Raw genomic sequence first — 14,770 nt, 5'->3', positions numbered from 1 at the left:
CTGTCAAAGAGGTGGGTATGGGCCCTGTCAAAGAGGTGGGCATCAGAGAGAGGGAGGTAAACGGCGTGGAACTGTTGTGTCTAATGAAGTCCGGGCCATCTTGGTTGACCATGGGGTAAACAGAGGCTTGCCAGATTAGTCCCCCCCCCAATCTGAAAAGATCATCTGTCAATTCGAACGTGAGAACATTTCACCAAGAAAAACGTCTGCAGGATATGCACTACGCTTTACCATTATATTTACAGTAGATAACATACTGTAACGCATGTAATTTCCCAAAACATGCTACATTATTCTTCCAGTATGATCTATTGACAGTATACTATGTTCTAACCTCAGAATTGACAGAACACATGGTTGTGTCCATGGCCGTGAGCTGACCGACCAGCAGGAGTGGGCAGCGGTGAAAATGGTAAGGGCCAGGAATGACATATGGCTTCCGAAATAGAGCAGGCCAATGAGGAGAATGATGACACCTTTGGCCAATGTGACATCCCTCAGCCTACCAACAATCACCTGCCTTTTGAAGAGGCAGCAGGTATCTATGAAACACATTTACCTGGTGCCTTTCGAGAGAAACAACAACCGGGTGAAACAATTGCGGGCCGAGTATGTTCAGGTACACCACTATATACTGTATTACACTTACTGTTTGATGCACATGCTACTTGACAACTCCATATTAGAACTATATTGTAAAAAATAATGCCACAGATGTCTTAAAATTGAGGCAGCGTGCAATTGTCCACCAGAGCTGTTGCCAGATAATTGGATGTTCATTTCTCTACCTTAAGCTGCCTCATTTTAGAGAATACTAACCAAAATATATTTTTAGAGGGTGATGGTGCTGTGAACCATCACAAGTATATCTTTGTCGATGGAGTGGGCTTCAACCTGGCCAAAACGCCGCGCCGTGGGAGCAACCACATCGGCCAACGGGCGAATGTCCAAGTGCCTGGACAACGTGGGGGAAACATCTCCATGTGCGCTAGCTATCTCTGAAGATGGTGTGTGGTAGGACGTAGGCCATTACTTGGATCCTGCAATGCTGCACACCTCATTGTGTTTCTCAATAAAATTGAGCAGGCCTGTCAAGGTGAAGGGGTCACCTAATGTCATTGTGTGGGACAACGTCAGGTTCCATCATGGAGAGGTGGTTCACGCATGGTTTCGGACTCATCTCCAATCTGTAACCCAATCTATACCTGCCCATACGCTCCCCATACGCTCCTTTCCTCAACCCTATTGAGGAATTTCTTTCAGCGCGGAGTTGGAAGGTGTACAATCGCCATCCCCATGAGCGTGTCACCCTCCTTCTGGCCATGGAAGAGGCATGCGACGACGTCAATGCAGACCAATGTCAAGCTTGGATTCACCATTCCAAAAGGTTTAACCCGCAGTGCATGAACAATGAGGACATTCACTGTGGTGTGGATGAGAATTTATGGCTAAAGGCTCAAGACATGTCTTGATGCAAATGAATGCGTGCTAAATGTTGATTTATTTTCATTCATTTCATTTGTTTCCTGTCATTTCTTACATGTGATTACATACAGTACACCAATGACACAATTCTATCTGAAAAATAACATGGTTTTTTTGCATTAATGATTGTAGAGAATGTCTCCCTTGAGGTCACTTTTGATTACACATTGGATAGATATTATTGGGTAATGTAAGTATTTTAGCATATTACTTTCAGCACTTCTAAGGGCGATTTAAAACACGTGTCTTGCATTGTTGGCTATTGGATTAACTGGTAGTTAGAACGACTAAATTGAAAAGGTATCCTTATGTTGTGTTTTGGTGATTAAACCCATGTTCTCATTACATTTCACAATAAACGTATGTTGAATAAATGGTGGTGTGGTGAGAAATGTTTGCAATCCAAATGAATGCACAATGACAGGTTTTGAACGAAGGACTGGCTGCGTTACAAGTGTGAACAGTTTGGAGTTTTGTACTAAGAATTGTGAAAATGTACCACATACTTGTGAAAACACTGCCAAAGCGATTCAATTTTTTTTGTTGTAAAAAGGCTCCACTGCCAGTGAGTGAAGAAGAGATCTTGTTTCCACATAGACCATGGCAGAGCAAAGGCCCAAACACATCCTGGGTCTAGATTTCTAATCCAGCCCATGTTCTCAGCAGGGGGGCTTGGATCGGTGACAGGCGGAGTGAGGCCAGCCACACATGTGGCAGGCAGGCAGCATACCCTACATCCTAATTATACCACAATGTCATTCCACTATGTGTGTGTGTGTGTGTGTGCGTAACGATTTCACAAATTCATTATCTGTAGCTAACGACGCCAACAGAAACCCAGCAAGGTTAATGAGTTATCGGAGAAAGGGGAAATACTTCCACACAAGCATATAAAAGTGATGCATGGCACTTTATTACTGTACAGCCATGTACACACACATATGATTACATTCAGTAGGAACCCTCGTTCACTTTAGCTCAGCAAACAAAACACTATGTGCTTTGTGTCACATGCATGACGTGGGGGTCATTGAGAACACCATTACATTACGCACATGCCCAGTAGCCCAGTGCTCACCGTATAACACAACAAAGATGTCACACAGATGTTGGTTGGCTACCACAGTCTTGAGCAGTGACCTTTCCTTACAGTGGCTTGAGTAATACAATCAAACATATGCCTCATCAATAATAGACATTAGTCTAGTCCGAGGTGACAGATTAGTATATTTCAGTCTCAATGTATGACAGGTTGTAAACTATCTCCTAGCTCTCTTTCGTAGTAACCAAAGATGTTCCCTTTTCCTCTTCCTCAATAATATCCTTTGGTAAACAATTACGCTTTCTACAAAATATAATGTGTATGGAGTCAATAGTGTCTATATATCAGGGCTGGGAATTGCCAGGGAACTCATAGTACGATATTGTCACCATACTTAGTTAAGGAAACAATGTATTACGATTCTCATAATTCTATACGTATTGCAATTCGATACTGTGATGTTATTGCGTTTTTGTTGTTTACAAACATATCGCTCATCATGTTTGCTGTGGAGGGATAAGAGCCAGCCAATTAGAAAGGGAGTTTTGACGAGTCGTGGAAATCAATGTGCTGAAAACAAATTGGCTCACTATTTAAAAAGATGATGGAGAACAAGCTCTGAAGGGAAAATACTAGAGTACTGAAGCATGTACAGCTGACTAGCACGAAAAATTATATTGCGATATTGTCCCCAAAAATAATACGATTTATCATCCAAAATAATACGATATATCATCGAAAATAATACGATATTTCATCAAAAATAATACGATATATCATCAAAAATAATACGATATATCATCAAAAATAATACGATAATATCATCAAAAATAATACGATATATCATCAAAAATAATACGATATATCATCAAAAATAATACGATAATATCATCAAAAATAATACGATATATCATCAAAAATAATACGATAATATCATCAAAAATAATACGATATATCATCAAAAATAATACGATATATCATCAAAAATAATACGATATATCATCCAAAATAATACGATATATCATCAAAAATAATACGATATATCATCAAAAATAATACGATATATCATCAAAAATGTAACTGTGTCAATTTTTCCACCATCACTAGTATATATAAAGCCTATAATTCCGACGTGAAGTCATTTCGTGAACAGTTGCCTTCTGAAAATGTGAACCTGGACAGAGGCGGAGCACTCTCCCAGTGGGAAGAAATCCTGTTATTTTAAATCAAGGGGGGAAACAACATTGTAACGACTAATGTTCCACCATGAACTAGACCAAACATTCTTTTGTGTCCCCTCATTGTTTTTGTGGAATAGTCTCCCCCTTATTCCTTTCCCATACCTTCTCCCAATGGTCATAAACAGTTACACAACAGTTACAGTAATACAGAATGCACCCAGCCTCAGCCTCCATACAGCACCCCACCATTGTAAAAATGCACAAAGTGTCCCTTGTGTGGGAGCACAGAGACCTGAGTGATACGGCTTAATAGTATTATGGGCTATGGTATTCTCTCTCTGGCACACACACACGCAGACACATACACACAAACTCACACACATCCGGCTGGCCGAGGTGGTTCATTCAGCCCATTGACCTTCAGCTAGCCCCTGGGTCCTTGGCATGACGCACAAACAACATACAGTAGGCCACATACACACACACACACACAAAGATACAAAGATACACAGACTGCCTACAAAACATTCAGAAATCTACTGGCAACACAGCGACAAACACACTGTTCCACCCACTGAGCAAAACACAGTGAAACACATTCATACAAGCTGCCAAAAAACAATGTATTGTCAGTAGGGAGGGGCAGGGTTATTAGAATATTCCAACTTTAGTATTGGATCTTCTTTTGAAGAGTATTCATTTTTGAGATCATTATATAAAATCTTGTGTTTTATGGGGAAAAAAAGTATGCGGGGGCCCATACAGAAAGTTGCACAGGTAGCCTACACACGTTTCACTCATGTAGCTTGTTGTTATTGTTGGTCAATCAATGCGGTGCTACAGTCAGCGGCTCCATGTGTAGCAAGTGAAGTGAGTTGTCGGCAAGGACGCCTCAAAATAGCCTCAGTTAGCCTCAATTAGCCTTGCAACTTTAGCTCGCTTGCTAACTTAGCTGGCTACCTTAGCTAGCTAGCTTCTTCACAACAAGTTGATGCAGTCAAGACAGTCACTACCAGATGGTGTGATAGATCAACTTTGGCAGCAACAAGTTAGTCTAACTAGCATGAGTCGGTTTGGCTACTTTCTATCTCTCTCTTTCCCTCCGTTCCACACACATAGACACATAGTCACACACACCGGCCCCTGCTCCAATCTCACCCCTCACCCACCCTTCCAAGCAGGCTCTCACTTGAGTCGAGCGAGCAAGTCTACATTGATTTTTTTTAAAACATATATACTCTTTAAACACATGTATTTCCACTATCCAGATATCCGAAAACAATATTGTGTTATTTTTCAAATAGTGATATCATTTCCAATGCCCATCTCTACTTGTCAGACTTGAACCACATGGTTGCCTGCACTGATGCAATAATAATATTGTAGCCTGTGCTGTAGGCCCAAGAGTAAGGCCCAGATACCACAAAGTCTCAGCGTGCTCAGTCACTCACTGCAGCCTTAGGAAAGTCTAAATAAATGAATATGACACACTGTAGGCCAAGGAGCCTACCTGTTTCCAGAGGAACACGTCTTCCTGGTTGAACTGCCAGGTGGTGACCAGGTGAATGGTGGAGAGCACCACTCCGCTCAGCACGGCTGCTCTCATCCTGACAGGCAGCAGCGTGTAGATGATGTAAATGAAGAACACAGACCACCAGATGCCCTCAGATGCGCTGCGAGGCGCCACCATCAGCACGCCGAACACCTGCATCAGCAACAGGACCCCGATAACCAGGTAGCTCACCATCCACATGTAGTCCTGGTGGAAGCCGTTCCGGTTACACACAACCATGAGGGCCATGAACAGGGCCATGGCCACGGAGAGGGCCGAGGAGTAGGCCACGTCCGGGGTCGCGTGGACACAGTGGAAGGTCAGCATCACGCCACACACGATCACTAGCACCCCCATCAGCATGGTGAGGGAGCTCTGGTTGAGCCTGAAGAAGTAGCGCTGGTACAGAAGCTCCAGCTTATGAGACTGGAACTTCTTGGACTGGAACACCCGCACCACCCGCAGCCAGCAGTCTGCCGCTGTCACCACCCCTCCCCCATTGAGGCCCTCATCACCCGCCTCCCCGCCCCCCCATTCCTCCCCTTCAGGTCCCCGTCCTCAAAGCCCAGGTCGACAGATTTGAGCCCCACCCCTTCACCGGTGACGCCGCCTTTGCCGTAGTGGTCTTCTTGCCAGATGCAGCGCACACCGAAGTTGCCCCCCCCGCCCGCCGCCCCGGCCCCCCCTCCGCAGTGGTGGGGGTTGAGGGGGGCTCCAGAGGGGGGCTCCATGGCGTCCGGGTCCCTCAGGCAGCTCATGTAACGCGGGTTGCAGAGGGATGAGCCTCCCTTCTGCTTGGACTTCTTGCCATTGCGCTCCCCCCACGCGGTCTTGCGGTCGTCGACTCTGGCCACTAGGAAGCCGCTGAACCAGGACATTCTGTGTAGGAGGGAAGGGGGAGAAGCACAGCGTAGGGCAGGTAGGGCTGTTAGAGTTTGAAAAATCATTCATAAATCCACCAACTTTAACTAGACATGCAGCAGTCTTTCTGAAAATTAGACAGAAAAAAAACACAAAAGACAACCATCTTGAATTGTCTTATCCTAACATCCTATAAAAAACAGTTAACCTGTTATTCTACGGACACCAGTATGACTGTGGACTTTACCTGTGTAGGTTCTGGTATATATCCCAGCCCTATCCTCTCCAGCAGGTCCACTCATTTATTCCAGTGGGCAGAGGTTTGAAGAAGTGAGGGGTTTCAGACGCTGTTCTACAGGGGTGTGGGTGGGTGGGTGTGACCGGGGCAGGTCCAGGTGTGTGTCAGACCAGAGCTTCAGACCTAGCAGGTGGTGTGAAAGGTTTAGGGGATACTCTATGATCTCCAGTGCTTCTGAGTCTGGGAGGAGAGACACAAAACACACACAAATAGAGGTGGAATTAGAAGGGCATTAGAAGTAAGAGTTGTGTTAGTAAGAACGCCAGAAATCCAATTAACACTACAATTATGTCATGGGTCAGTGCCAGCAACCAAAAACAAGTCATACGTGGAAGTTGTATAATCATCAGTTGGAGATGCAGAGCGACTCTCAATACGTGTCTTCAATGAAGTGTCAGACAACAACATCACAATCATCCCAACTTAAACATTTGTCAAGGTTCAGCCTATAATTTCATCATAGACCAGTCTGGTGGCTTGACTCGTTAGATGTAAAGGAGGAAGGAGATAACAGGTGGTGGGAGCCTGGCATCGCCGGTAGGAAACACAGAAGACATTAATATTATCACTGACTCATTCTCTCACTGATGAAGACAAGACCACAGGAAACGAATCAGATAGGGCAACCATCATGGACATCCTGTATCACAACCCTCCTCCGTCTGCTTACCAATACTGGACCTAGATCAGTGGTTTAGTGGCAACTTTGATTCCGAGCAGCTAAGCCCTTACAGTGGCTTGCGAAATTTTAACAAGGCTAATCTGAAAACAAGACTCCCTAAATTTTATCAGCATATCGATTGCGCAACCAGGGGTGGAAAAACCTTGGATCATTGTTACTCTAACTTCCGCGACGCATATAAGGCCCTGCCCCGCCCTCCTTTCGGAAAAGCTGACCACGACTCCATTTTGTTGATCTCTGCCTACAGACAGAAACTAAAACAAGAGGCTCCCACGCTGAGGTCTGTCCAACGCTGGTCCAACCAAGCTGACTCCACACTCCAAGACTGCTTCCATCACGTGGACTGGGATATGTTTCGTATTGCGTCAGATAGCAATATTGACGAATACGCTGATTCGGTGTGCGAGTTTATTAGAACGTGCGTTGAAGATGTCGTTCCCATAGCAACGATTAAAACATTCCCTAACCAGAAACCGTGGATTGATGGCAGCATTCGCGTGAAACTGAAAGCGCGAACCACTGCTTTTAATCAGGGCAAGGTGACTGGTAACATGACCGAATACAAACAGTGCAGCTATTCCCTCCGCAAGGCTATCAAACAAGCTAAGCGTCAGTACAGAGACAAAGTAGAATCTCAATTCAACGGCTCAGACACAAGAGGCATGTGGCAGGGTCTACAGTCAATCACGGACTACAAGAAGAAATCCAGCCCAGTCACGGACCAGGATGTCTTGCTCCCAGGCAGACTAAATAACTTTTTTGCTGCTTTGAGGACAATACAGTACCACTGACACGGCCTGCAACGAAAACATGCAGACTCTCCTTCACTGCAGCCGAAGTGAGTAAGACATTTAAACGTGTTAACCCTCGCAAGGCTGCAGGCCCAGACGGCATCCCCAGCCGCGCCCTCATAGCATGCGCAGACCAGCTGGCCGGTGTGTTTACGGACATATTCAATCAATCCCTATACCAGTCTGCTGTTCCCACATGCTTCAAGAGGGCCACCATTGTTCCTGTTCCCAAGAAAGCTACGGTAACTGAGCTAAACGACTACCGCCCCGTAGCACTCACTTCCGTCATCATGAAGTGCTTTGAGAGACTAGTCAAGGACCATATCACCTCCACCCTACCTGACACCCTAGACCCACTCCAATTTGCTTGCCCAAATAGGTCCACAGACGATGCAATCTCAACCACACTGCACACTGCCCTAACCCATCTGGACAAGAGGAATACCTATGTGAGAATGCTGTTCATCGACTACAGCTCGGCATTCAACACCATAGTACCCTCCAAGCTCGTCATCAAGCTCGAGACCCTGGGTCTCGACCCCGCCCTGTGCAACTGGGTACTGGACTTCCTGACGGGCCGCCCCCAGGTGGTGAGGGTAGGCAACAACATCTCCACCCCGCTGATCCTCAACACTGGGGCCCCACAAGGGTGCGTTCTGAGCCCTCTCCTGTACTCCCTGTTCACCCACGACTGCGTGGCCACGCACGCCTCCAACTCAATCATCAAGTTTGCGGACGACACAACAGTGGTAGGCTTGATTACCAACAACGACGATACGGCCTACAGGGAGGAGGTGAGGGCCCTCGGAGTGTGGTGTCAGGAAAATAACCTCACACTCAACGTCAACAAAACTAAGGAGATGATTGTGGACTTCAGGAAACAGCAGAGGGAACACCCCCTATCCACATCGATGGAACAGTAGTGGAGAGGGTAGCAAGTTTTAAGTTCCTCGGCATACACATCACAGACAAACTGAATTGGTCCACTCACACAGACAGCATCGTGAAGAAGGCGCAGCAGCGCCTCTTCAACCTCAGGATGCTGAAGAAATTTGGCTTGTCACCAAAAGCACTCACAAACTTCTACAGATGCACAATCGAGAGCATCCTGGCGGGCTGTATCACCGCCTGGTACGGCAACTGCTCCGCCCACAACCGTAAGGCTCTCCAGAGGGTAGTGAGGTCTGCACAATGCATCACCGGGGGCAAACTACCTGCCCTCCAGGACACCTACACCACCAGATGTTACAGGAAGGCCATAAAGATCATCAAGGACATCAACCACCCGAGCCACTGTTCACCCCGCTATCATCCAGAAGGCGAGGTCAGTACAGGTGCATCAAAGCTGGGACCGAGAGACTGAAAAACAGCTTCTATCTCAAGGCCATCAGACTGTTAAACAGCCACCACTAACATTGAGTGGCTGCTGCCAACACACTGACACTGACACTGACTCAACTCCAGCCACTTTAATAATGGGAATTGATGGGAAATGATGTAAATATATCACTAGCCACTTTAAACAATGCTACCTTATATAATGTTACTTACCCTACATTATTCATCTCATATGCATACGTATATCTGTACTCTATATCATCGACTGCATCCTTATGTAATACATGTATCACTAGCCACTTTAACTATGCCACTTTGTTTACATACTCATCTCATATGTATATACTGTACTTGATACCATCTACTGTATCTTGCCTATGCCGCTCTGTACCATCACTCATTCATATATCCTTATGTACATATTCTTTATCCCCTTACACTGTGTATAAGACAGTAGTTTTGGAATTGTTAGTTAGATTACTTGTTGGTTATTACTGCATTGTCGGAACTAGAAGCACAAGCATTTCGCTACACTCGCATTAACATCTGCTAACCATGTGTATGTGACAAATAAAAATTTGATTTGATTTGATTTGAAGTATTCACCCCCCTTGGCATTTTTTCCTATTTTGTTGCTGTACAACCTGGAATTAAAATTGATTTTTTTTGGGGGGGTTGTATCATTTGATTTACACAACATGCCTACCACTTTAAAGATGCAAAATATTTTTTCATTGTGAAACAAACAAGAGATGAGACAAAAAAACAAAAAAAACTTGAGCGTGCACTATTCACCCCCCTGAACTATTCACCCCCCCAAAGTCAATACTTTGTAGAGCCACCTTTGGCAGCAAATACAGCTGCAAGTCTCTTGGGGTATGTCTCTATAAGCTTGGCACATCTAGCCACTGGGTTTTTTGCCCATTCTTCAAGGCAAAACTGCTCCAGCTCCTTCAAGTTGGATAGGTTCTACTGGTGTACAGCAATCTTTAAGTCAATCCAATTGAGAACCTGTGGTATGTGGTCTGGGCTTCGACTAGGCCATTCCAAGACATTTAAAGGTTTCCCCTTAAACCACTCGAGTGTTGCTTTAGCAATATGCTTAGGGTCATTGTCCTGCTGAGAGGTGAACCTCCGTCCCAGTCTCAAATCTCTGGAAGGAAGACTGAAAAAAGTTTCCCTCAAGAATTTTCCTGTATTTAGCACCATCCATCATTCCTTCAATTCTGACCAGTTTCCCAGCCTGTCGATGAAAAACATCCCCACAGCATGATGCTGCCACCACCATGCTTCACTGGGGATGGTGTTCTCGGGATGATGAGAGGTGTTGGGTTTGCGCCAGACATAGCATTTTCCTTGATGGCCAAAAAGCTCCATTTTAGTCTCATCTGACCAGAGTACCTTCTTCCATATGTTGGGGGAGTCTCCCACATGTCTTTTGGCGAACACCAAACGTGTTTGTTTATTTATTTCTTTAAGCAATGGCTTTTTTCTGACCACTATTCCGTAAAGCCCAGCTCTGTGGAGTGTACGGCTTAAGGTGGTCCTTTGGACAGATACTCCAATCTCCGCTGGGAAGCTTTGCAGCTCCTTCAGGGTTATCTTTGGTCTCTTTGTTGCCGCTCTGAATAATTCCCTCCTTGCCTGGTCCGTGAGTTTTGGTGGGCGGCCCTCTCTTGGCAGGTTTGTTGTGGTGCCATGTTCTTTCCATTTTTTAATAATGGATTTAATGGTGCTCTGTGGGATGTTCACAGTTTCTGATATTTTTTTATAACCCAACCCTGATCTGTACTTCTCCACAACTTTGTCCCTGACCTGTTTGGAGAGCTCCTTGATCTTCATGGTGCCACTTGCTTGGTGGTGCCCCTTGCTTAGTGGTGTTGCAGACTCTGGGGCCTTTCAGAACAAATTGAGATCATGTGACACTTAAATTACACACAGGTGGACTTTATTTAACTAATTATGTGACTTCTGAAGGTAATTGGTTGCACCAGATCTCATTTTAGGGGATTCCTAGCAAAGGGGGTGAATGCATATGCATGAACCACTTTTCTGTTTTCTGTTTTGTTCTTTTTTTCATTTCACTTCAACAATTTGGACTATTTTGTGTATGTCCATGACATGAAATCCAAATAAAAATCCATTTCAATTACAGATTGTAATGTAACAAAATGGGAAAAACGCCAAGGGGATGAATACTTTTGCAGGACACTGTACACCATCAAGGCTAATGACCCATCAGACTTCCATTTCCTGAATCAATTAGATAAAGAAGGGAATTCTTCTCATTCCTGTAAATTGAGGTCTATTTGGGCACAAGCATAACAAATCTAGCCACTGATATAAATTGCACATTGAAAGAGAATCCCCATTATAGGTTTTTCTAACGTGTTAAAGGTGCTTTATCTTACAAATCACTACCACTGATTTTACATCTGTGCAGAGCTATAGGCCTACTCATACATGATAATAGTAAGACTAGTTCAACCTCTAGCTAAGGCATATATGCGTATCGTTTACATAATGATTTATTATTACTATATGGTTATATATAATTATTAGGCTACTATATGTCTAGTTCTCCCTAAGAACTAAAGAACACATTGCCTTTAACATCATAAAAATGATCTGAATAATTAGATTGATCACCATCACGACTCTTCAGTATCAAAGCTGATGTACTCCCGTAAGTATTACCTACATTAGGCTAGCATCAGCTGAACATAACAGGGACAGACAGGCCTCAAAACAACCAGAGCTCTTGAATGTGAAGAACGGCTTCTATCTACTTAACGCAATGCTGATGTGCTGCTGTCGCCTATCCTTGCATATTTTTAGTGGGAATTGGGAACATGAGCAGGCGCTCATGTCGGAAGGCATGTTGTGTTGTTGAAGCAAAAATAGAATTTATTCCTGATGGCTAGTATGCCTTCTCTGGCACGTATCCGTCCAGGCTGCTGATTGTGGCTTCTGGTGGATCAAGAGAGTTCAAGGAGATTTGCCTTCAGTCAATGGACGCTACTACAGCCCCTCCAGCTCCGAAAACTCCGCTCTCTCCCGTGCACAAGGTTGTCCAGTGCCCCCATTGCAAATGTCTTGACGTTGCCAATCAGTATGGCGTTTATCTCTGTTTTTATGTGGCTGTAGACATACTGCGTGAACCCTTTCCCACCTCTCTTTTATGACAGAATGTGTGGGGGGGGACAGCGACACACTGGCGTTACATAATACAAACAGCGTGTGCATTGAGATTGGCATCTATTCGTAATTGTTATTAATCAGATCCTTTGTTTCAGTGTTTCGACTACAGCTTATATTTCTATTAGCTTAGTCTACTGTGCTGTAGCCTATGAGGAGCGCATCAAAGTAAATACATATTTGATAATCGCATCATCAGCCATATTTAAGCAATAATGCATGAGGTGTGATATATGGCCAATATACCACGGCTAAGGGGAGTGCCTGGATACAGCTCTTAGCCATGGTATATTTGCCATATACCACAAACTCCGAGGTGCCTTATTGCTATTATAAACTGGTTACCAACGTAATTAGAGCAGTAAAAATAAGTGTTTTGTCATACCAGTGGTATACGGTCTGATATACCATGGCTGTTAGCCAATCAGCAATCAGGGCTCGAACCACCCAGTTTATAATGTCTGTTATAGACTATTCATTATTGCAGACTGGTTTAATTAATAGCCTATGTCAGCATACACTACATGTTGTATTAATGGTATGTAGGCCTAACATCCGTGTAGCCTAATAACATCGAATAAGAGTGTATCCAAGGCTAGATGCAATGTATCATTCCATGCAAAGGCTATGTGAGGGCTATATTATCGCCGGCATTCACACACTCGTTACATAACTGTTCAGTGTTGCCTATGTGACAACCATAACAGAGATCACAGCTATTACCATTTTGACGCTGTGTTGTTTTTGTACAGTAATGGTGTGCGATTAGTCTACTTGTAGGCTACAATGTTGCATGTCCCACCCGCCGCCAAGGAGTTTTTGTGTCTTGTTCTTCAACCAGCGAGGGGAGAGGAAATTCAAGCATGCCTCAGGCCCTGACAAACAAATGCCATGAATCAATAAACACATGACAGGCAATACAAACTGTGGAGTGTCATGCTCGAAGTCCACCAGATGCATAAGTGTTTTGTTTTGCCGGATGTCTAGCCCACATTCGCCGTACTTGAAAGCACGTGCTTCGCTTTTCAACTAGCTAAAAACCAAGCTTCCGTTTGTACCACCGCACCGTAGAGCAGAGCACGAGTTGAAATTATTGAGCGCCTGCGGTACAAGGAACACACTGCATCCATTGACAATTAATCACTTCTGCCAGAATGCAAATAGTTTGATGGATCTGGTGGACTTGAGGTGTCACTATTCCACATTCCAACGCATCACACCACCTTGTTTATTTTTTGTAGGGCTGGCTCATCAGTAGACTAACCTAAAAAAACATTAGCCTATACTTTTTTTAAATTTTTTTTACTTCCTACCATGATGACCTAGCCTATATTTCATTTTAAATAACTCGAACATGGCAACAAACAGAAGTGCTGCGGTTGGTAATTCATTCTATACGTGTACCTCCTGCAGCTGCGACCTTTGAGTTAGTGGCTATGACAGCGATGCCTGGATGGCAGCAGTCATTTTAGTGTGCTTCTCTAACCTGCAAACTCATCGATTTTAAAATCAAGATATTAGAGCCTATAACGTTAACTGTATGTTTGTTTGGATATCAGTGCTTATACAGGGCTATTGACCTTATTGAGTCGTAAGAAACACGGATCGATTAGCCCACTGGGCCACTACTGCGAAAAACACAGAGGTCTCAGGCGCACAACCCCTATATTAATAAAATACAATTCTGCCGACTCCCCTCAATTACGCACTGATGGAATTGCAATAATCCCGTTTATCAAATCAAATGGGTGTACGATAGCATTAGTACGGTTTGGCCTTCCCTAAACAGCATAAATAAGCCTACATTATTAAACATGCGCATACTCGGCCGGATCACGCTGGAAAGAGGACTCACCGTGATCATCCTTCTCGCTTCTTTCCCTCCAAACTAGACCGCATGAGACAAACCGATATTGGGCAGGATAGGCCGAATTGAAGTCACTGGTACCGTTGACGGTTTGAATGGTCAGAATGGGGGACCAGCCCAGTGATGACAAACAGACATAAACGCACAATATCGCTCTCGTTGCGCCTCTTCTGATGTTTTCCTTCTCCTTTGCCTGCCTCTCCCCCCTCTCTCTCCAAGCTTAGAAGCACCACCGCTCACACTCCTCAGTTGTCTTCTGCTCAGCATCTCGCAACTCCCTCTAGAGGCGCAGCTCTGTATGAAACAGTGTTTGGCTCTGTAGGAACCAAAACACAGCCTACGAACTCCATTGTTTTTCTCACCTGTCACTTTGTGCGTCGAGGAAAGGTCGTGATGGTTAGTTCCAAGCCAGATGCCAGATAAACCACCATCAAAATGCCCAACCATCAAAATGCCCAATTCTTTCAAAAACCCT

General features: G+C 44.5%; 1 protein-coding gene across 1 annotated transcript in view; it reads right to left on the bottom strand.

Moving 5' to 3' along the window:
* LOC112215797 (adenylate cyclase type 6-like) overlaps positions 1–14,540 on the bottom strand; it is a 48,558-nt gene extending 34,018 nt beyond the window's left edge. Inside the window, 4 exon segments of the mRNA XM_042299250.1 lie at positions 5,219–5,787; positions 5,790–6,139; positions 6,369–6,599; positions 14,284–14,540. Of these exon segments, the coding sequence (XP_042155184.1) occupies positions 5,219–5,787; positions 5,790–6,138 (918 nt within the window). The 5' untranslated portion in view covers position 6,139; positions 6,369–6,599; positions 14,284–14,540.
* Between the last annotated feature and the right edge of the window lie 230 nt (positions 14,541–14,770).

The sequence above is a fragment of the Oncorhynchus tshawytscha genome, linkage group LG16, assembly GCF_018296145.1.
Source record: "Oncorhynchus tshawytscha isolate Ot180627B linkage group LG16, Otsh_v2.0, whole genome shotgun sequence".
Lineage (NCBI taxonomy): Eukaryota > Metazoa > Chordata > Actinopteri > Salmoniformes > Salmonidae > Oncorhynchus > Oncorhynchus tshawytscha.
Note: the sequence above shows the minus strand (reverse complement) of the source record. Positions and strands in the feature narration are given on the sequence as shown.